The sequence below is a fragment of the Palaemon carinicauda genome, chromosome 8 (assembly GCF_036898095.1).
Source record: "Palaemon carinicauda isolate YSFRI2023 chromosome 8, ASM3689809v2, whole genome shotgun sequence".
NCBI classification, from domain to species: domain Eukaryota; kingdom Metazoa; phylum Arthropoda; class Malacostraca; order Decapoda; family Palaemonidae; genus Palaemon; species Palaemon carinicauda.
In genome coordinates, this window is record NC_090732.1 from 161934747 (window position 1) to 161958339 (window position 23593).

General features: G+C 39.8%; 1 protein-coding gene across 1 annotated transcript; it reads left to right on the top strand.

The window, feature by feature from the left end:
- The first annotated feature begins 219 nt into the window (after window positions 1-219).
- Window positions 220-23543, top strand: LOC137646072 (ribonuclease P protein subunit p20-like). The gene is made up of 4 exons (XM_068379238.1): window positions 220-390; window positions 5237-5433; window positions 19374-19539; window positions 22997-23543. Exons 2-4 carry the CDS (start codon window positions 5254-5256, stop codon window positions 23116-23118), a joined length of 468 nt encoding a protein of 155 aa, XP_068235339.1. The 5' UTR covers window positions 220-390; window positions 5237-5253; the 3' UTR covers window positions 23119-23543.
- Window positions 23544-23593: the final 50 nt, after the last annotated feature.

Here is a 23593-nt window from a genome sequence, read left to right on the forward strand (position 1 = left end):
AATGATTTTAAAAGTCCAAACTGACTACAGTAGGTTTCCCAAATTGATACCATGATAGCATGGTATTATCCCAGCTGATTTCAAGGTAGAATGAGATAGAAATAAAGATTAAAAATTTAATTTTTAATTTTGTCATGATACAGATAAAATAAGATTAATTACTGTACAATAAGAAGTATAAGCTTAAAAGCTTTGCGCCTATCTTAAATGCGTTAGAGTGGCCGCAAACTTGTTTTGCGGAGTGAGCAGTAAACACTGATCAGTTATGAGGAACCGGGTAACTGCAAATTACAATATGTAATTACTGATTGAAATCGTAATTACTTCTTGGATGTGGGAGGAGTGACTTCAGTCCAAGAAACAGAAAAAGTTCAGAAGATCACGCCAACGGTACAGTATAACCATTCTATTGAATTAATGATATGTTGTCACTATTACTATGATAGATTTTGCCTAGACCTGGGACCTAGTCCACCTTATGTGGACTAGAACAACGGGAGTATGACAGTTTGATTTTAAAGCTATGTATGTCAAATTTAACCTAGTTATATATATGTAAATTTAATAATAAATAGTATTCCAGAGAAGGGATGATAGCATGATAGCGGCCACCTGTATATATCATTATGTCTAACTTAGAATACGGCTGTGTAATGGGGGCGATACTCCCCCCCCCCCCTGTTAGGTAAGTTGGTAAGGACACGGCTTGTAGGTTAGGTTAGGGGAAAGTTTAGGTTAGTTGATGTCCATTTAATGCGTGATATACAGGTAATTTATACATTGCCCTGTAATACACTACAATGAAACCGAAAATTTTAAGTTATGACTATAACCACATTATAATAGGCAAACAAGCACAAGAACACCACCTAACCTAAGGTTCCCCATCTAACCTAACCTAACATAGGAATTGTATATCGACTTATACTTACCTACCGAGAGCTACCTCCCCCCCCCCCCCTTTAGTAACTTCCATATTCAGGGTGATCATACGTCCCAAATTTGACGGGATTGTCCTGTATTGATAACCCTACATGGGATGCCTATTGTTCTGTATTTTCAATATTTAAAAAAGATATGTACTACTGTAGTTCTGTTGTGAATTCATCACATATGGTTAAACGGAGCCTTTGTATATCAGCGGCCAGTTCCTCCCATTTGGATTAAAAATGGATATCCTAACCTCAACTTTCCCCCCTAAGCTGACCTACAGGCTGCGTCCTTACCTACTTACCTAACGAGGGGCTAACGCTGCACTTCTACCCCCCTTACACTGCTGTATTCTAAGTTAGCCGTAATCATACATGCAGGTGGCCGCTATCATACATACACCCCTAAGTTAGGACTGTAAAACCACATTTTAATAGGCAAATAGACACAAGAACACCACCTAACCTAAGGTTCCCCGTCTAACCTGACGTGAGAGCCGTATAATTACCCCCCAGAAACTTCCTTATGTTGTGTGACCAGATGTCCCATATTTGATGGGATAGTCCCGTATTTATGACATTTGTCCTGTGTCCCGTGTTGACCCTACATGGGATACCTTTTGTCCCATATTTTTAATATTTTATGAAAAAAAAAAAATCTAGTCCTGTTCTGAGTTCATTACATATGTTTGAACCAAGCACCATCTCTTGAGAGTACAGTAGTTGGATCCAGTGCAAATTATGACATATGAAAAATAACATGCTAACTATAAGGATTTTTTTTTTAAAGATTATGGAAAGGTTTTCATCATGTATATTTTAATGTCTGCAATGCATTCAATATATTATGGAAAGTCACTTAAGATGTAATTTCCTTTAAAGATGCAAAACATTCCTGATAGCAAAATATTTTATTACTTTGGCACATGTAATAAACAGCTTCTTGTAACAAATTATAAAATTAATACACTTTCAAGCAAAATAGAAGTCAATGAATAAGGTCCTGGACCCAGCTGAGAAGGACTTCGTGCAACATCACTGAGTGGACAACTTTATGAAAGTTGTGTGAATATTGTTAAATTGTGAAAATTGAAATAAGGGACACCTAAATTGGAGAGGCTCTAGAAGAGTTGGGAGACCCAGGCTTACATGGCTGAGAACTATGAAGCATGAAGTAGGAGATGATGAATGGAGAAGTATTGAATTAAAAGCTCAATATAGACAAGACTGGTGAAATTTAACTAAGGCCCTTTGCATCAATAGGTGTAGGAGAGGATGATGATGAAATTGGAGAGGCAGTGAAGCCTCTCCAATTTCATCATCATCACCAAGACTGAGGAGAGATCATTACCATGGATATACGCTTCATGCTCGCCCTTGTCTTCACAAGGTTATTCGTATGAGCTGTCACCAAGAGCTCACAGGACAAGAGGTTCGAAGAAGGTGAAGCCTTCAACGCTGACTAAGACGTGAAAGATATCCACAAGCAAGGTCTCCCAGATCATGACCTCCACATCCACCATCACGATGCACAAGATCACCACACACACGCTCATATCAGACACGCAAACGATCATGATTTGTGATGTGCTGAGGAACCTTCTCACTTTGTTAGCAAACATCGTTCAGTTTCTGAAGAGAAGAAACGTTCCGACTCCTACTTATACTCCTCAAAACGTGCACAAGCACTGGCTTATGTACGTTGACCTGTAAAGACAAAATTAGACAAACATTTGCTCCGTCATTTGATGAACTGAGGGACAATAAACCCAAGGAACTCCCTGAAAGTAAAAAATTCTCGCTCTCGTTTTTTTGCTTCTACAGTATTCTTTTCCTCCTGAGTAGAACATTGCTATTCAGACAGCTTTCCTTCCGTGAGTGACAACCCGTGGGACTTGTCCCTCTGGTGAGAGAACAAACCTGATCAAAGGCCGGAGACTTTTGGGTATTGAGATTCTAGTGCAGCTACGTCACCTGTATCCTCCGATCACTGAAAACTTAAACTGAAGCCCAGCGCTAAGACTAGTCCTTTAACCTGAGATCTATCTTATTCAAGACATTCATCTCAAAAACGAGATTGATCAGTTTCAGAAGACACCTTAAGACAGTGGTATAGTGTTTCCTGGAAGTAATCTCCCTCAAGTAGGCGGGAGTAGAAGAGACAGGTGACAACCAAGACTCTCTCTCGACTCTCTCCGGAGTGAAGGGAGTCTTCCTCGAGGAGAGGAAGTTTTCGTCAGAGCCCTTCCAAGGGGAAGCACTCTGAGCAATCTGATCACTCATTGTTGCATTCCCCCTCGCACCCCTCCAAAATTGGGACACCTATCGTCTCCTCGATATTGGGGTCAAGGGAGAGAAGAGCAGTGATGCTACCAAGACTTCACGGAAGTCCAGAATCCCTCCTGCTCCTGCTTAGTATAACAGTATTATGCTAAATAAAAGTTGGTCACAACAGATTGACGCACAGTTTTTTTTTTTATGACTGGAGAGCATCAGCCATTTTGTGAAGATTGTTTGGTGCCATTAAATGACTGAGTGTCCAAGTTTCTTGACAGAGAGATCTGCAGCATTTTCATAATTGAAAGGATAGCAATGGCATTTACATGCTATGAAATATTCTGGGACCGGAGTGTAATGTGGATTGCCTTTTTAAGTTTCTTGTGGAAACCAAGTTATTTAATAAGATTTAAGCATGGTTTACATAAGGAATATACAGTATAATTATTGTTAATTAAATTTGTAGGCATCACCAAATCAATCTGTCCTTCGTTTCTGAGTTTGTTGTGAAGACTTTGAACCCTGCCATTCATGACCTCAGATTCAAGTCCTTCTCCATCTCCTCCCATAAGGATGCAACCAATGCTCCAGATGATTTGCTTCTTTGTCTAGTGAGGATGATACGGCCCTTCATGAAGCGGACTCAGCCCTTTCAGACAACAACACCAAAATCTTTTCGGGAGCTCTAGCAGATCTAAGATCTCCAGGAACACTGCAGTATATTCTTCTGGCTTCGAGAAACCATCAGGCTAGCTTATCCTCTCGTCTGCTTAGGATCCAGAGGAACCCGCTCAAGCTCACACTCACAAAGTCAGGGGGATTTGTTCAACACCTACCTTCAGGAAGAACCTGTCAGAGGCCCAAGTTATGAAGGTCAAAGTCTTGAAACACCAAACAATATTTTACGGACCACAATCTGCGGGAGTATACCTACAAGTCCCTAGACATGTTCTCACTGGGACCAGTGGCAGCTGCTATGCAGGTTGTTTAACATACATAGCTCCTCCACAGGATAAGAAATATGTTGTCTAAGATAGTGGTCCCTTCTTAAGTCTAAAATGAGAGGTAAAAATGTTTGGGTTTATTTTTCCTTTTTTCTTTCCTCTTCCACGTGGTGTAATAGTCGTGCCGTTATTCTCTTGGTCAGGCGTTGATACTAGAAGTATTCTTCCATCCTCCTTACGAGTAGAAGGATGGATATAATGTATATAACCCATTTCTTAGGTTGACTATGCATTTCGGACATTATATCCTCTTTAGGATATGGGTTCCTGACATTGTAAGCAGGTGAATAGGAGTCAACACTCCCGCACCTCTGCAGGTCAGAGTGTTCTGATATCCTTGGATTTTAAACCAGTGAGCTTCGTTATGGGAACTTCCTCCTATGGTTAAGTCTCCTATTAAATGATAAGAGTTTGTATTTTTATTGGAAGAAATAAATTCTTAAAAGTATTTTGTATTTTTCCTGACTATACAAACCCAAGTACAGTACAAAAGGTCCCCAACTTACAAACATTAGGAGATACAAGCACAAATCCAACTGAAGATAATAAAGATAAGATGAAGAAATACTGCAATAAAATATTATATCATTTAATACAGTAAGCAAAATGACATTTGTAATAACCTGATATTTATTTAACATACAACCCAACTATTTGTTGACTTTTGTAGCTTAAAATCATAGGCATGGGATTCGGATGAGGCCTACATTGGCCAAAATTTAACAAAAATCGACTTACAAACAGCTTCTTGTAACCTATTAAGTTTGTAAATTGAGGACCTTCTATATATAAAGTTACACTTCCCACCTCAACCACCTCGCATGTCCTAGGTGAAGGTCAAAGTGGCCACTCAGTGTGCTGGGAGGCGTTTGGGTTTTCCCATCTCCCTGCAGAAAGTACCGACACCTCGTTATGAGTTTTAAAAGACGAGTTCCAGCTACGCTCAAATCATACTCTTATTAAAGGACTCTGGTTTTTATAGTTACTGGAAATACAAATTACTAATAAAAAAAATTTATATTTCAGGTAACCTCAATTTCAAGATGGCTGCAGAAGTGAGTGAAACATTCGCCTGTATTTCAGCTCCTGCAAGTGCCATTAACAGTGGTAAGGGAGTTAACATCCCTATTGACCCAGAAGAACAAGCTTTGTATAGAGGGCTTCCAAGATACCTACCTCGCCATCCTAATCACATATATGTCAGTGTAAATACTGATTTTAAGGTACGGTGACAACTTATTTGATGCTAAAATGGGGTTGATTATTGATTAGATATATAATATGCTCTACTTAGTGTAACTTGTGATCTGTCGATGTTGCCTGTTAACATAATAACCAGACAATTCAAAGGTATGAGGTCAGTAGCATGTAGGTCTATGCATAGGTTTATTAGTTGTTTAAGAGTAATGAAAGTTATTTTAACCAATACATATAACTGTTAATACAAAAGACAAAACCTCTTGTTTTACTTATGATTGATATCCTAAAGGAACAAGTTAGTTTCCCACTGAGTTCCTACTAGGAAATTAAAGTTTAGAGTTGCTCTTTAGGCATTTATTCCAAGCCACTAGTAGGTGTCTATTTTACTGGTTATTGTTCTTTACTTAGAAAATGGAAGTCAATGGAACTATTACATTCTTTGCCTTCCTTCTTCATATGTAATCTGATGTGGCTGCATCGAGCATTAATGCTTGTGATGTGTGCCTAACCTATGCTGCATAATTTGCCCCTCCACATACCTTTCTTTATGAATATTGTTGCCTTCGGTGACTATTGTCTCCAGAGATTTATTCCTATGTGAAACCAAACCTGAGTCCTGTAGGTAAGTAGATGATTTTTGCCCAAACTGTAACAGCCGTTGAATTCATTAAGAATGTTTCTGATGACAGATGGTGCAGAACATGTCAGATGAGCCTCTCTTTGAATTACAGATGTATCATTGCGCCCTTATCCAAACTAAATTTTTCTTTTTATTATAGAAGGTGAATGCTGTCTGTTGATTCCTGAAGTGATGGATGTTAAGCAAGAAATTTGTACTTGCCAGGGAAAAGGTAAATGCTGCAACCAGTTTGAGTAAACTTTGTGCATCTTTCATGAGCCATGATTGTTTGCAATCATCCCTCATGTGCCAAGTGCAATTTGTGGCCACCTGTGTAGTGGCATGGGTTCACCGAGTGGGAAGAAGAGAGCTAAGTCTTTGCCAGCGTCATGGCAATGCCTAAGAAAACACCTTAGTTATTCTATGGGGAGTATGTGTCAGGAGTAAGGCCCCCTCAATTTTGCATCGGCGGGCTTTTCAGGTTCTGATTGTGTGTGGGGTTCCCCTAGTGTTTGCCAAACCCCATTGAAGGTTGGAGGCTCTTCACCTGTTTCTGTGCAGGCCACTGATGACGATTTTGACCTAAGCAAGTGTTGGGCTTCCTTAAGTCTTTCAGGTAGGTTCTCCATGATTTTGTTGAGGGGGTTGGTAGCTAATGGTGACCACACACTAGACGATTTTATTGACAATAACCCCATTATTGTCATTAAACTTGATAGTCTAAGGTAATGATTGAATTGTCGTCAATGATACTGAAACTATATTGTCAGTGTAATTGACTCTTTTAACCATTGTATAGTGAGAGGGCAAGATTGACAATAAATGTCAGTTTCACTCAGGTCGTTCAGCTATAAACATGTCGACCTCCAAGAGAGACGAGGAGAGTGTTTTTGATGGAATGCCTGTGCCTCTACAGAGACCTTCCTTCTATTTGGAAAATTATATCACCAGACTACAGAAACAAGAAAAATTTAGATTATAAAACTTTTGACAAAATATCAGGAGAGCAAGATGGGAAGAAAAAATTCATTTTATAAACTAACTACGAAAAGGAATTGAAACGTCGCTGCCTTGCGTCCTACTGGACTGGTATTGAGTCCCACTCAAGCTCTATAGTTCCTTGTAGTATCTGCAACCTCACCAGCCAATAGGTCCTCTTGCTTGGTCCTCATTAGCCATTGTCTGGCCCTCCCTGATCCTTGCTTGAGTAGATAGGGGGTTTGGGTGCTGATCTCAGAGATATATGGTCAGTCTAGTGCATTATCCTGTAGCTAGGGCATTGTCACTATCCCTTGCCTCTGCCATTCATGAGTCATCTTTAAAATATCTGGTTCAGGAACATATAATATTCCAGATATTTCATTATGGTATAATGAAGAAATGTCTTTCCTGGTAGAACAAGAACTGCTTTCCCATTCCATTCCTTAAGTACATTAGATGAGAATTGTGAGGATGCTATAAATATACGTTCAATTTATTTAAGCATATTGGATTAGACAGGGAAAAACATGTTAAACAAAAAATATCAAATGTACAACTATAATGTGTAACTAAATATTGACTGATATTAATGGTGAACAAATCTCTTTATATCATAAACAATTTACATTGTGTATATTTGTGTGGTGATCATAAAAGGTGACATGTGATGAGCTTAAGATACGCATTACAGCCACGAAAGGAAAAATGAAGACTTAATTGGAGTTAGTACTTTTGTACTTTAGGGACATCAACAGACTCAACAATGAGAATTCTTATAGAAAGACATCATATTTATACAGAAGGGGATCTCACAGTTGTCAGATTCTTGATTAATTCCAGAAAAGTCAGCTTTTGGATAAGAGTATAAGATTTTTCATAACTCTGACTATCCTTTACATTTAGATCTCCCTGGACAATTTCATCCTGTTCGTAATACTAGGCAGGCAGTTAATTCTAATAGCCAGGCCTTCTCCATCATGAGGCTCAATACTACTCAATATTATAGAAGTTTTATTCCAGCTGTGACCAAGAGTAAAAGAAACTGGTAATTTAGAGGAGGAGTGGAAGTTAGTAAAAGAAAATTTTGTTGGGATTGCAAGTGATGTATGTGGCAAAAAGGTTGTTGGAGGCCGCATGAGGAAGGGCAGTGAATGGTGGAATGAAGGAGTGAAGGTAAAAGTGGAAGAGAAAAAGAGGGCTTTTGAAGAATGGCTGCAGAGTAATAGTATAGAGAAGTATGAAAAATATAGAGAGAAAAATGTGGAAGTAAAGCGCAAGGTACGTGAGGCAAAGAGGGCAGCTGACCTGAGGTGGGGTCAGGGATTGGGTCAGTCATATGAAGAGAATAAGAAGAAGTTTTGGAAAGAAGTGAAGAGAGTAAGGAAGGCTGGCGCAAGAATTGAAGAGACAGTGAAAGATGGAAATGGAAGGTTGTTAAAAGGAGAGGAGGCAAGGAAAAGGTGGGCGGAATATTTTGAAAGTTTGCTGAATGTTGAGGATAATAGGGAGGCAGATATAATTGCTGTTCCAGGTGTTGAGGTGCCAGTGATGGGAGATGAGAATGAGAGAGATTACAATAGAGGAAGTGAGGAGAGCCCTAGATGAAACGAGAGTAGGAAAGGCATCTGGTATGGATGGTGTGAAAGCTGAGATGTTGAAGGAAGGGGGTGTGACTGTACTTGAATGGTTGGTGAGATTGTTTAATGTGTGTTTTGTGTTGTCAATGGTACCAGTAGATTGGGTTTGTGCATGTATTGTACCACTATATAAGGGTAAGGGAGATGTGCATGAGTGTTGTAATTCAAGAGGTATTAGTTTGTTGAGTGTAGTTGGAAAAGTGTATGGTAGAGTATTGATTAATAGGATTAAGGATAAAACAGAGAATGCAATCTTAGAAATACAGGGTGGTTTTAGAAGAGGTAGGGGTTGTATGAATCAGATTTTTACAGTTAGGCAGATATGCGAGAAATATTTAGCAAAAGGTAAGGAGGTGTATGTTGCGTTTATGGATCTGGAGAAAGCATATGATAGAGTTGATAGGGAAGCAATGTGGAATGTGATGAGGTTATATGGAGTTGGTGGAAGGTTGTTGCAAGCAGTGAAAAGTTGCTACAAAGGTAGTAAAGCATGTGTTAGAATAGGAAATGAAGTGAGTGATTGGTTTCCGGTGAGAGTGGGGCTGAGACAGGGATGTGTGATGTCGCCGTGGTTGTTTAACTTGTATGTTGATGGAGTGGTGAGAGGTGAATGCTCGAGTGCTTGGACGAGGATTAAAACTGGTAGGCGAGAATGACCATGAATGGGAGGTAAATCAGTTGTTGTTTGCGGATGATACTGTACTGGTAGCAGACACAGAAGAAAAGCTTGACCGACTAGTGACAGAATTTGGAAAGGAAGTTGAGAGTTAATGTGGGTAAGAGTAAGGTTATGAGATGTACGAGAAGGGAAGGTGGTGCAAGGTTGAATGTCATGTTGAATGGAGAGTTACTTGAGGAGGTGGATCAGTTTAAGTACTTGGGGTCTATTGTTGCAGCAAATGGTGGAGTGGAAGCAGATGTACGTCAGAGAGTGAATGAAGGTTGCAAAGTGTTGGGGGCAGTTAAGGGAGTAGTAAAAAACAGAGGGTTGGGCATGAATGTAAAGAGAGTTCTATATGAGAAAGTGATTGTACCAACTGTGATGTATGGATCGGAGTTGTGGGGAATGAAAGTGATGGAGAGACAGAAATTAAATGTGTTTGAGATGAAGTGTCTAAGGAGTATGGCTGGTGTATCTCGAGTAGATAGGGTTAGGAACGAAGTGGTGAGGGAGAGAACGGGTGTAAGAAATGAGTTAGCGGCTAGAGTGGATATGAATGTGTTGAGGTGGTTTGGCCATGTTGAGATAATGGAAAATGGTTGTCTGCTAAAGAAGGTGATGCATGCAAGAGTTGATGGGAGAAGTACAAGAGGAAGGCCAAGGTTTGGGTGGATGGATGGTGTGAAGAAAGCTCTGGGTGATAGGAGGATAGATGTGAGAGAGGCAAGAGAGCGTGCTAGAAATAGGAATGAATGGCGAGCGATTGTGACGCAGTTCCAGTAGGCCCTGCTGCTTCCTCCGGTGCCTTAGATGACCGCGGAGGTAGCAGCAGTAGGGGAGTCAGCATTATGAAGCTTCATCTGTGGTGGAAATGTGGGAGGTTGGGCTGTGGCACCCTAGCAGTACCAGCTGAACTCGGTTGAGTCTCTGATTAGGCTGAAGGAACATAGAGAGTAGAGGTCCCCTTTTTGTTTTGTTTCATTGTTGGTGTCGGCTACCCCCCAAAATTGGGGGAAGTGCCTTGGTATATGGATGGGTGACCAAGTTGTGGAATGATCTTCCTAATTGGGTGGTTGAATCAGTAGAACTTCAAAAGTTCAAAGTTGCAGCAAATGTTTTTATGTTGAACAGACTGACATAAGTCTTTTTTAAATATTTAACTAAGCCGGTGAATATATAATAGCTGAGCCTCCGGCGGCTCGACAGAAAAACACACAAAAACTCGCGAGCGATCGCTATGAAGGTTGCGGGTGTGCCCACTAGCGCCAACTATCGGCCAGATACCGCATATACATGTAAACAGACCCAATTTTTCTCTGTCGGTCTGATCGACAAGACGTACCATTACTCGCTGTTAACCTGGAGTTTTTCAACAGTCTTGGTGAAGTACTTCCTTTTGGTTTGAGCTTTCGCAGTGCAGGTGTTTTATCTTCAACTTAAATCTTGAACTCGTTTTTGGATAGATTTCATTGTTGATGACTTTGGATTGTTTTTTGGACTTTCTTTGACTTTTAAATGGCCGACCCTTCCCTTAGTACGGAAATGTGTTTTAGGCTTTTAGCAATTATCTTATCACGTTATAAATTGTTGTTGTTAATTATAGATTTTCCTCTATATATTTTATATCTCAACCGCCTTTATTAGGCCTCTTCGATTAGCTTTCCATTTATAATAAACATCAAGATAAATTTTAATGATTTGTTTATATGCGACCTTACCTATTCCTCCCCTAATCCGAGAGTAGGCGGTCCTAACTTGGAAACCGAAGTTAAACAACGTTGAGCCCTTTCAATCGTAAATAACTTTTACAGAGCAAATGATTTAAAACTTATTAAATGAATATTTGTTAGTAGATTTTCTTTGAATAGTCTTCGTACTGTTTCAAAGATGAACTAACGTTTTAGTTTATTTATGCTACGCAGTTTGCGCTTTATCGTTACGATAGAGAGAGAGAGAATCACGGTTTCACTTTGCAGAAAGAGTAAATCGATTCTGACGTTTTGTTCATTCTTCTTTCAAACTTAAATGTTTTAAATACTAATTTAAAGGAACTTGTTAATTTTCAATTTCTTAGTCCCTTCAGTTTTTTCCTTTGGTCAAATAACCTGTTTATTGACGAAAGGTAAGTGGGCTTTTCTCTTCGGTGCGAAATCAAGAGAGAGAGAGAGAGAGAGACGGAGAGAGAGAGAGGAAGAGAGAACGTTCCGATCTTTATTCTCGTCCCAAGCGAGTAACGTTGTTCTCGAGTCAGTTTTTTACTCTCGTCCCTAGTCTCTGTACGGGGAGAAAGGATAAAACGTTTTTAGTTTTTATTCTCATCCCAAGGCACTGTACGGTGAGAGATTGAAAACGTAGTTTTGAATGAACTAGTGTTTAGTCTCCTCCCCAACCACTGATCTTTTTATCTTAATATATGTTTACTGTTTTTTGCTGGTATTAATGTACTTACATTATACGACTTATTTCGCAATTATAACCTTTTGATGAGGGTAGAATTGCGTGCTTCAGGTAGAAATCAGTTTTATTCATGCCTAATGTGAATTGTTGAAAAATTCGATTTCAGTGAAGTAAGTGCAAAACAGAAAATCGTAGTGATAAAGTGATAATTGCGCAAAGTGTTATCAGTGTTGCGACCGAGGGTTCGTCTGTTCGTGCCTGTCGTTCGCCTAGTCCGAGACCTCTTGCAAGCTCCCAAGCCCAGGGGAGAAGTAATGTCGTACGACTTATGGGTTCGAGAGGCCTTGATCAGCGAACAGACGTTCCCTCTATGGTTTCAGGCGTGTCTCATCAAGACCGCCCCTACCATAAGACGAGCGAGACGATTTTCTCCTCGTCATCCGAAGGTTTTTCGCGTAAGAAACCGTGGAGCAAGGTTTCGAGGCCCTTAAAGCGAAAGTCAGTCCTTTCAGGACAGGTCCAGCGTCCTGGTTGTAGCCATTGGGACAGCTCTGACCCTATGCAGTCATCGGAAGACTGCTTGCCGCCTAAACAAAAGCGTAACACAGGCTCCGAGAGTCTTTTTGTAGGCAAGGTTTTGCAGTCACAGACGTTACCCTCGTCTCTTACCGCACCCTTTCCCGTTGATCCTAAAGGGGTTGTACGGCAAGACATGCAGAATAAGCTTGCCTCTCTTATGGAGGACTATTCTGCTGAGCAGGTTCACGATGATCCTCGCCGCTTAGCTGATCGAGATCCTGGCCGTCAGCCGCCCAAACGAGCCTTTGCTCGTCCTGTTGACATTGACGTTACAAAGTCACGTCAATCGTGTTTTGTAGAGCCTCACTCGATGCAGTCCCGTGTTGACTCTCAGCCGCTTGTGGACGTTCAGCCACTGCCGCTTGCTCTTGTTGACGTTCAGGACGTTCGCCAACCAGCATACTGTAGTTGACTTGTTTTGACGTGAGTGTCAAGCACCGCAGTCAAGAGTTGTTTTGACTGCTCAGTCTAGGCAGTCAAGGCAGTCTCGAGTTGACGTCGAGCGTCCTCCCGCACCTGTTGTTGTTGCTGGTCAGTCCTTTAAGCAGTTACATGACACAGCGTCCTTGACTGCTACTGTTGCTCCTTTGCGTGTGGACTCTGCTTGTCAAGCATTGCCACCACGGCAGGTCTCTCCCTTGCTTGAGACTCGGCAATTGTCGGACAAGGTTCCTTCAGATGAGGAAGTTGCTGATCCCCCTCCTACTGATATTCCCTTGAGGACTCTGTCAGACGGAGAGGAGCCTAAAGCTGCTCAGCCCTCTATGGACTTTAAATAAATCATGCTGATTTTTAAGGATCTTTGTCCGGATCTTTTTGTAACTGCTGCTCCTCGTTCGCCTAAACGTCAGAGTTTACACTAGGCCTAGCTACTTCGAAGCCGTTGTTTTCTAAGCTAGTGCTCTCTCGCTCTTCTAAGAGAGCTTTACGTTTGCTAGGTGACTGGTTAATCACCAGGAGGAGTTTGGGGGAGACAGCCTTTGCTTTCCCTACTTTTAAGCTGGCTTAACGAGCGAGAGTCTGATATGACACGGGAGAAGTTCTCGGCTTGGGAGTTCCTGCCTCTGCCCAGATAGACTTCTAAAACCTCATAGACTCTCCCTGGTGCCTGGGCATGAGACGCTCCAAGATTTTATGGTCGGCTTCAGAGCTAGACCATCTCCTGTTAGGAGTTTTTTTCGAGCGTTTGAAGTTTTGCTGTACAATTATGTCATGCATAAACAAGGCTATCAGGGATGGCTCCAATAAACTGACAGCCACGTTCTCTGCAGGAACAAGTCTACAGGGATGGCTCCAATGATCTGGCAGCCATGTTCACTGCAGAAGTACGTAAGAGGCAAGTGCGCTCAATGTGTTCATTGTCAAGACAAACTTCACGATGAAGTCTACCAGGCTGTCTTGACAGCATTAATGGAAGGCGACTGGATGGTCTCTCTCGACCTTCAGGAGGCATACTTCCACATTCCTATACACCCGGATTCCCAACCGTTTCTGAGGTTTGTTTACAGGAATGTGGGGTACCAGTTTTGAGCCCTGTGCTTTGGCCTCAGTCCTGCTCCTCTCGTGTTTACGAGGCTCATGAGGAATGTGGCAAAATCCCTCCATCTATCGGGAATCCGAGCCTCCCTGTACTTGGACGACTGGCTTCTCAGAGCATCGTCCAGTCTTCGCTGTCTGCAGGATCTACTTTGGACGTTGAGTCTGGCCAGGGAGTTGGGACTTTTGGTCAACCTAGAAAAGTCCCAACTGATCCCATCCCAGATTATTCTATATTTGGGGATGGAGATTCGCAGTCCAGTTTTTTCGGGCTTTTCCGTCTGCCACCCGAATAGAACAAGCCCTGCTCGAAGTCCAACTAATGCTGAAAAGAGAACGTTTGTTCAGTCAGGAGTTGGAACAGTCTCGTAGGGACTCTCTCATCCCTGGAGCAGTTTGTCTCGCTAGGGAGACTACACCTTCGGCCTCTCCAGTTCCATCTAGCCTCTCACTGGAACAAGGACAAGACGTTAGAGACGGTATTATTCCCAGTCTCCGAACTAGTAAAGGCATGCCTGAAATGGTGGGACAGCAATATCAGTCTGAGAGAGGGACTATCCCTAGCAGTCAAGAACCCAAACCACGTGTTGTTCTCAGACGCGTCGGATTTGGGTTGGGGTGCGACCCTGGACGGTCGGGAATGCTCGGGTCTGTGGACCTCAAGTCAGAAGAGCATGCACATCAACGGCAAGGAGCTATTAGCAGTCCACTTGGCCTTGATGAAATTTGAAAGCTTTCCTCGAAACTAAGTGGTAGAGGTCAACTCAGACAACACCACAGCTTTGGCTTACATCTCCAAGCAAGGAGGCACACACTCCTTCACGCTGCTCGAGATCGCAAGGGACCTTCTCATATGGTCAAGAAATCGAGGCATCTCCCTGTTGACGAGATTCATCCAGGGGGACTTGAACGTCTTGGCAGACTGTCTCAGTCGGAGGGGTCAGGTGATACCCACGGAATGGACCCTCCACAAGGACGTGGGCAAGAGTCTTTGGGCTACTTGGGGTCAACCCACCATAGACCTCTTTGCCTCCTCGTTGACCAAAAGGTTACCAATCTATTGCTCTCCAGTCCTAGATACAGAAGCAATCCACATAGACGCATTTCTACTGGATTGGTCTCATCTGGACTTATATGCATTCCCACCATTCAAGATAGTCAACAAGGTACTGCAGAAGTTCGCCTCTCACGAAGGGACAGGGTTGACGTTGGTTGCTACCCTCTGGCCCGCGAGAGAGTGGTTCACCGAGGTACTTCAATGGCTGGTAGACATTCCAAGAAGTCTTCCTCTAAGGGTAGATCTCTTACGTCAGCCCCACGTAAAGAATGTTCATCAAAGCCTCCCCGCGCTTCGTCTGACTGCCTTCAGACTATCGAGAGACTCTCTAGAGCTCGAGGCTTTTCGAAGGAGGCAGCCAGTGCGTTTGCGAGAGCTAGGAGAGCTTCTACCTTCAGAGTATACCAGTCGAAGTGGGAAGTCTTTCGAGATTGGTGCAAGCCAGCATTTATGTATGTCCTCTTCCAGTACCTCTGTAGCCCAATCGGAGATTTTCTTTTACATCTGAGAAATGTTCGCTCCCTCTCAGCTCCCACGATTTAGGGCTACAGGAACATGTTGGCTTCGGTCTTTCGTCATAGAGGCTTAGATCTTTCCAACAATTAAGATCTCCAAGATCTCCTTAAGTCTTTCGAGACCTCTAAGGAACGTCGTTTGGCAACTCCTGGATGGAACTTAGACGTGGTCCTAAGGTTCCTCATGTCAGACAGGTTTGAGCCATTACATTCAGCCTCCCTGAAGGATCTCACCCTCAAGACGCTTTTCCTAGTGTGCTTGGCTTCGGCTAAAAGGGTCAGTGAAATTGATGCCTTCAGTAAGAACATCGGCTTTTCTACAGAAAAAGCCACATGTTCACTTCAACTTGGTTTCCTTGCCAAAAATGAACTGCCTTCTCGTCCTTGGCCTAAGTCTTTTGATATACCTTGCCTGTCAGAGATCGTAGGCAACAAGCTTGAAAGAGTTCTGTGTCCAGTTAGAGCTCTTAAGTTCTACTTAGCTCGTACTAAGTCCTTACGAGGTGGATCTGAGGCATTATGGTGCTCAGTTAAGAAACCATCATTGCCTATGTCAAAGAATGCTTTGTCATATTTTATCAGACTTTTAATACGAGAGGCTCATTCTCACTTGAATGAAAAAGACCGATGCTTGCTTAAGGTTACGACGCACGAAATAAGAGCTATAGCAACTTCCGTGGCCTTTAAGCAAAATAAATCTCTGCAAAGTATTATGGACGCGACCGTTTGGAGAAACAAATCGGTATTCGCGTCATTTTACTTAAAAGATGTCCAGACTCTTTACGAGGACTGCTACACACTGGGTCCATTCGTTACAGCGAATGCAGTAGTGGGTAAGGGTTCTACCTCTACATTCCCTTAATTCCAATATCCTTTTAATCTGCTCTTGAAATGTTTTTTAATTGGGTTGTACGGAAGGCTAAGAAGCCTTTCGCAGCCTTTTTTGATTTGGCGGGTGGTCAAATGTCATTTCTTGAGAGCGCCCAGATTAGGGGTTTGATGAGGTCCTGTTGTATGGGTTGCAGCCCTTAATACTTCAGCTCCTGGGAGTCTTTCAGCATCCTAAGAGGATCGCTGGGCTTCGTGAGGAAGACAGACTAATAAGGCAGAGTAATCGTCTAAGTCAACTTCCTTACCAGGTACCCTTATATATTTGGGTTTTGTTATGATATAACTGTCAAAAACTCTAAGCATATACGCTGTAAACTTAATTAACTCTGGTCTCTACCCACCACCATGGGTGTGAATCAGCCATTATATATTCACCGGCTAAGTTAAATATTTAAAAATGATATTTTAATTATAAAATAAATTTTTGAATATACTTACCCGGTGAATATATAAATTAAAGGCCCCCCCTTCCTCCCCGATAGAGACCCAGCGGGATGAGAAAAATTGGGTCTGTTTACATGTATATGCGGTATCTAGCCGATAGTTGGCGCTAGTGGGCACACCCGCAACCTTCATAGCGATCGCTCGCGAGTTTTTGTGTGTTTTTCTGTCGAGCCGCCGGAGGCTCAGCTATTATATATTCACCGGGTAAGTATATTCAAAAATTTATTTTATAATTAAAATATCATTTTACAGTTTATATATGACATATCTGTTTTGACCGTTTTACTGTTTTTAGAATGATTTATTGTTAATTTGTTCTCTCATCATTTATTTATTTCCTTTTTTTCCTTTCCTCACTGGACTATTTTTCCCTATTGGAGCCCTTGGGTTTATAGCATCTTGCTTTTCCAACTAGGGTTGTAGATTAGCTAGTAATAATGATAATAATAATTCTGGATTAACAGAAAACAGACTAGGGCTGAGATCTAAACTTTGACCTTTAGTACAGGCAATTAAAAAGGATTCTACAATATTTATTTGGGTATACTGTAGTCATTTACACGGATTATTTTACTCATCTGTGACCATCCAATTCTATGACTAAATCCTAACCTGTGGGAGGCCAAGGCATTTTTAAAAGAACCACTAGAGATGGCCACCTTATGCTGTTTTATTCTGACAGAAATACCTTAGGACGTTTGGCCGACATAGAACGTTACAATCTGAGCAAGGAATACTACAGTATATGCATATTATTATTTCTAGAACCATTCCTAATCATATTTTTAAAAGTACAATTATATTTAAACACTACCCTAATATCTAGTTTTTTCAAAAGGTGTATGACATCTAAAGTACAATTATGAAATGGCAAAGTATATTATACAGTATTAATAACTGTTTCCTGTTTCTCTTGCTAGAAGCTATAAAAGGTTTTTTTTAGCTTTATTCATACAATTTTATAAAAAATAGTTTGTGATAGAAAAGATTAGTAGCAATTTCTTCATATTTTAGTGAAAGTATCCTCTACGTACTCAGAGCTGCATATTCTAAGTACCCTAAAGTACATTGAGGAAAAAACAGAATACTTTATATTTGTAGAGTGGCCAGAGTAGAAATCTACATATGAAAAGTTATTGGTAGGGTTTCTATTTATTGAAAACTTAAATTTATCAGCTTGTCTATCAAAATGTCTAAAAATGGGATGCTGTTATTTTCTTATTTTCTATAGTAAAATTTTCTTTTAGAGTACCTAAAACATCGTCAAAATAACGATACTTAGTTGATCTTTTTGACAAATTACAAAATGTTAACGATTAACCGCTGATTAGTAAACTTTGATGTTACTCTGTTGTTTGGTGCCTGTTGATGATTTATTGGATTTCCTTTCAGGTATTGTAGATGCTTATTAGTTACCTTAACCAACCCATACTGTTATTCAACTTATTTTTCTTTGCATTAAAAAGTTTAAGTTTAGTTTGGAGATTACTATGATGAAGTTTTTGGTATGGCCATGGGTAATCCTCTTTTATTCAACATATATATGGATTTTTTTTAATCTAGATTAATTCCCTGAGTGTGGTCCTCCCAAATTGGTATCGTTATGTTGACAATAAACAGCCCAATGAGTCTGCTTGTAGAGCTTGGGGTGAGAGTCGGGAAGAGGAAGAAACGTGCGCATTGTTGTTCCTCCTCCTCCTCTGACTCTGATTCTGATTGTTGTTCGAAGATGAAGAAATCCAGGAAGACCAGTCATAGTTGTAAGGAAAGGGCTTCATACAGCACCTCTCTTGGGGCAGGAGTGGACGGCACCTGTGGTTCCACAGCTCTGTATCATGTATTCGTGTTATAGTGAATAGCAAATTTGGAAGTAATTTGTATTCTTCCTAACTACAAACCTGAAGTTCTTTACACAATTATCCTGTCATCACTTTCCCCCAGTAGTGACTTGCATGCAATAAATATAGTTTAGGTAGTGAGTAAGTGGGTGGACTGGGCTGCTATCTCGCTACCCCCACTACTACCAGGAGGTTGTTGCTACCTCGCTGACAGTTTTTATGGCTTGAACACCAGCTTGCGCTGAATCTAATTCCTATGTAAAGAACTTCAAGTTTGTACAGCTGGAAACATACATATTACTTAATAATTTGTTGTACTGGTTCCTGCAAGGATGTCTGTCTACTGATAGAAATCTACCCCTACACTAGAAATGTTATCAGGTCGTTTAGAGGTCGATTGGAGTCAACACTCTTGCACCTATCCAGGTCTGAGTGTCCTGACATCCCTTGAATTTTAGACCAGCCCATTTGATCATAGGAACCTCTCCCCTCCTAAGGATAAGACTCCTATGAAAGGACTCAGGTTTGTATACAGTAATTAGGAAAAATCTAAATTACTTTTTAAAAATTTATTTTATTGTTTTTTAATAACTGTCAACTCATAGTAATGGAGATTTGGCAGTAAAGAAATATTCAATTTAGAAACTGACTTTCAGAAAATATTTTAATCTCCAGAGTTCCTCAGTACATTTCCAGTAAAATATAAAGTTAATATTTTTGGATATATATTTTTCTGTTTTGCATTTTGTCAGTGGGAGAAAATCAGTTTTTAAAATGGTGTACTGCATGTCTTATTCTTTCCCCGTAGAATCAATTTATCCGTGGAAAAACCATTCTATCAAGTGGTGAAAACTTTGTAGTAGTTCATGGATTGGGTACTGGCATGGAGAGGGCAATTAATCTAGCTCATGAAATCAAGAATGCCATACCTAGAGCAAGACTTGTAACATCTACATCAGGATTTCATGTCAGTGGTAAGGTAATAGATATTTTTTGTATTGGTTATATTTCATCTTTGGGTTATTTTTGGGGTGAATGTGCTGTGTAGTCTCTGACGATTTTCCTGTTTAAGGCCCGAATAGGGAATCCAATATGACATAAATACCAAAGATATATTGTGTTTCCTGCTGTAGGGCCAGTGCTTCAAATTGTAAATATTCAGTGTGTCAGAGAGGCCTACAAGTTCAGGCACTATTGAACACAACACAGCACCCCCAATGCTGACACTGTCTAGCTACAGGTGATACATCATTACTATGTCATCACCAAGATCCTCTGCTACAGCTGAAGACAATGCTATTAGCACATCAACTTTCTCCCAGCCGCCATCAAATATCTTGTCGACAAACAATCAACATCGTTCCCGACTTTTTTTTGTGAAGTGAGGAATCTTCGAATACACTTAGTTAAGTGACAGTAATCAGATTATGATTAATTATCCACTATTCTTAATAATTCCGTTAAGATAATAATGGTTAATTTATGGTCAAGTTTGCCGTCAGTCATTTATTTTGTTTGCATTTTGCTTTTGTTTCGTACAGTGTTTAGTTAGTTTCATTCCATCTTTTCCAGTGTTAAATTTGATACATACATACATACATATACCCAGGCACTTCCCCCAATTTTGGGGGGTAGCCGACATCAACAAAGAAACAAAAACAAAAAGGGGACCTCTACTCTCTACGTTCCTCCCAGCCAAACAAGGGACTCAACCGAGTTCAGCTGGTAACTGCTAGGGTGACACAGCCCACCCTCCCACATTATCCACCACAGATGAAGCTTCATAATGCTGAATCCCCTACTGCTGCTACCTCCGCGGTCATCAAAGGCATCGGAGGCAGCAGCAGGGCCTACCGGAACTGCGTCACAATCGCTCGCCATTCATTCCTATTTTCTAGCACGCTAAATACGGTGATTTATAATAAATATTAATTGGATAATGATTTTATAATTCCTTGTCGTAATATTTTTATCTTGCATAGTCTAGCAACTTTCCATCTTCATAACTCTTGTCAAACTTACAAAAATGTTTATTTTATTACTGGTGTAACTTGTCTTTTCACTCTGGTTTCAAAGATTTGACCATAGGATTTAAGTGTCACCCATAAAGCTTCAGTGTCAATTTAAAGGTATATCACAGCTATAAAGTACTTTTAAATTCCTTAACTTAGCTTTACTACTGTACTTTGAATATTGTTAGAGTAGCCCTCTTTAGTGCATGGGTCATCAACAGATTGTCAATAATGTGGGGCTTATTATTTTCCATTTGTTTTGGTAATTTTTATTATTATATTCCCCGAAAAAATAACATTGACAAAGATACTCCCTACCTCTGGACCCCCTGATAAGCCCCTGACCTTATTGACAATCTGTTGATGACCCAGTCACTTAAGAGGGCTACTCTTCCAATACTCAGATTAGTTAAGCTAAGTTAAGGAATTTCAAAGTTCTTTATAGCTTTGATATACCTTTAAATTGACGTTGAAACTTTGTGTGACTTAAATCCTATGGTAAAATAAATGAAATTATGATAAACGTCAAAGAGGATGATAACAAATGAGAAGAATGGATCTTCTTTAGCAGTCATGAGGAAGCGTTTGATGCCAGCTGTGATAATTTGAAAATAAATGTTTACAATAATAAGATTACTGGAGCACAATGTTATACAACTAGAAACCTTGATATATATCTCCCCACTGACTGGTATCAAAATGAATCTGTGGACCCCAAAATAAATTTTTTAAATCAGAAGGAAAGCATAAGACACCAATGTGGATTACTGCAACAGCAAGAGAAGTATATAATTACTGGTACTTTAGATTTAGCCAGATACCACAAATGAAAGTAGGTACTGTAGAATGTGGAGACATTTCTATATTTGGTAAAAAATCCATATAAATTCATGCAAAATTTAAAACCCAGTCTTTTATGCTAAATAACATAAAAATCAAAGGAAATCTAATGGTGTATATCATACTGCATTTCAATTTTAGCTATGGAAGGGAGGTGATTTTTGACAGGGAGCTTTAGGAGTTTACCAAGGAAGAAATTCTGGAAATATGGATGGTTCATAAGATTCCCAGAACTACTATGATTATTTTCACTTTTGAAGTGAAAATGAGAGAATACCATTTCGTATATACAAACAGAAACTATTGTAATGCTACAATTTGTTCAAATTTGGACATCCATCTCTAATATGTTCTTCATTTGCTCGTTAATGTCATTATCTCCTATGATGATATGGCAGAGATGATAAACCAACTCCTTCAACCATTTCTTCTTCTGGAAGATATGAACAGCAGACATCCAAACTCAAAGAATAATTTTCTTGTATCAATAATAGAAAATAACGAAAGTGTGGTTCTGTAAATATAGATGAGCCTACTCACTTCCATATTCAGAGAAGGTACTTATCATGCATTGATCTTTCAATAACAAGCTCTAACTATCAAGCTGACTTTCAATGTAGAAAATTAGAAGTCTGGTATGCAAGGAATCATGCTCCAATAGTAATTCAAGCTAACAATGGCCCACATTAATACAGATCAGTTCGATGGTGCTTGGATAGAGCCAACTGTAATAAACTGAAAAAACTCTGTGAAGTAGAAGGTAATGCAGATGAGTTCCAAAATGTTGATGATGCTATTGATGTACTCAATGGAACTCTTCACACAGCTGGTCTTTGCCATAAATACCAGTCCCTTGGTGGTCACCAGATATTCATGATTACATAGATCTTCAAGAATTGCTTTAACAAGGTGTTGCAGAAATCCCATGGAACAAAAACAAAATATTGTATGTTATCTTAAAGATCCTGGTTTGTTTATGAAGATTGCTTGGTTCTAGGCCTCATAATGGCTCTAGGGCCAAGGTCTAATTAATTTAAACTTCAATTGATTTATGACTCTTATCTGTGAGTATATGGGGCTTTGATTTGATAATCAATTTTGAATCACTCAGATATATCATTTAGTTCAAGAACTACCATTTAGAGACAATCTACTGTGCAGTATTTCAGATCGCTTAAGTAAACAATCTGAAGTCCCGTATTTCCCTTAATGTTTTCATTATAAAGGTCAACATTGTAAATACTGCGTTGTTTATATAATGTATATATATTATTTATAAAGAGTAATGCATAAAGTATCTTTTGTATTTTTAACTCATATAGAAATATTAACAAAACTTATTTTTATCTGAATGCCAGAATTTGTTATTAGTCGCTGTACTCTGGTGTACAGTAATCGTATAGCACAAAGTTTGGCGTCAGAATAAGTTTGCTTCATTGAGAAATATCATTTTTTTTTTCTAGACTCTGAGACACAACAGTATTATACAATGATAAAGTGATTGTTGACCTTGACTTTTTATCAAATAATTTTGCTTGAAAATATGAATATTGCTTTTGATTTTGAATACTAATTTCAGAGGAGCTGGGATTCATGTTAGATGGAGACAGACAACCAAGGTCATTATCTGTTATACACATGAAAATTTCTACACCTCCAAAGCAAGAAGATGACATGGGTACTGAAGTTAAAGGAACCTAAACATCTCGGATAACCTAACAATTTTGAAGGCTTTTGTTGTTTTATAAGCTCCTAAGAAGGCTTGATTTGGGATCTTTAATCATAGTTCAGTATTTATAAAAAAAATCTAATGTACTTAAATGAAAGCATTATAGGTAAGTTAAGAAAAATTATTTTTATTACTATAATGTAGTTAATTTGTGTTGAGCTTATTAAGTTTTTAGGATTGAGTTCCAAAACTTATCAGTCATAAAACACTGCTTTTGAGTTAAGCAGGAGTTTTCTTGTATTGGTCACTGAGAGTTAATTATGTTGGAAATTTTTTTTACTTAAGATTTATAATTAGAAGCTACAAAGGATTTCAACAATATCAGTATAATGTATACCTCTATTTTTTGTAAGGATACTGAATTGCCTTTAATACAGTATTGATTTTTATTGTATTTGATTCAATGATTATTATACCTCTTTTTATTTTGGTTTGGCTTTTATAGTT

Coding starts and splice junctions, on each gene's coding strand:
- LOC137646072 (XM_068379238.1), top strand. CDS start 5,254: ATGGCTGCAGAAGTGAGTGAAACATTCGCCTGTATTTCAGCTCCTGCA. Junction 5,434..19,373: donor GTGTAAATACTGATTTTAAG/GTACGGTGACAA, acceptor CTTTCCCCGTAG/AATCAATTTATCCGTGGAAA. Junction 19,540..22,996: donor ATCAGGATTTCATGTCAGTG/GTAAGGTAATAG, acceptor TACTAATTTCAG/AGGAGCTGGGATTCATGTTA.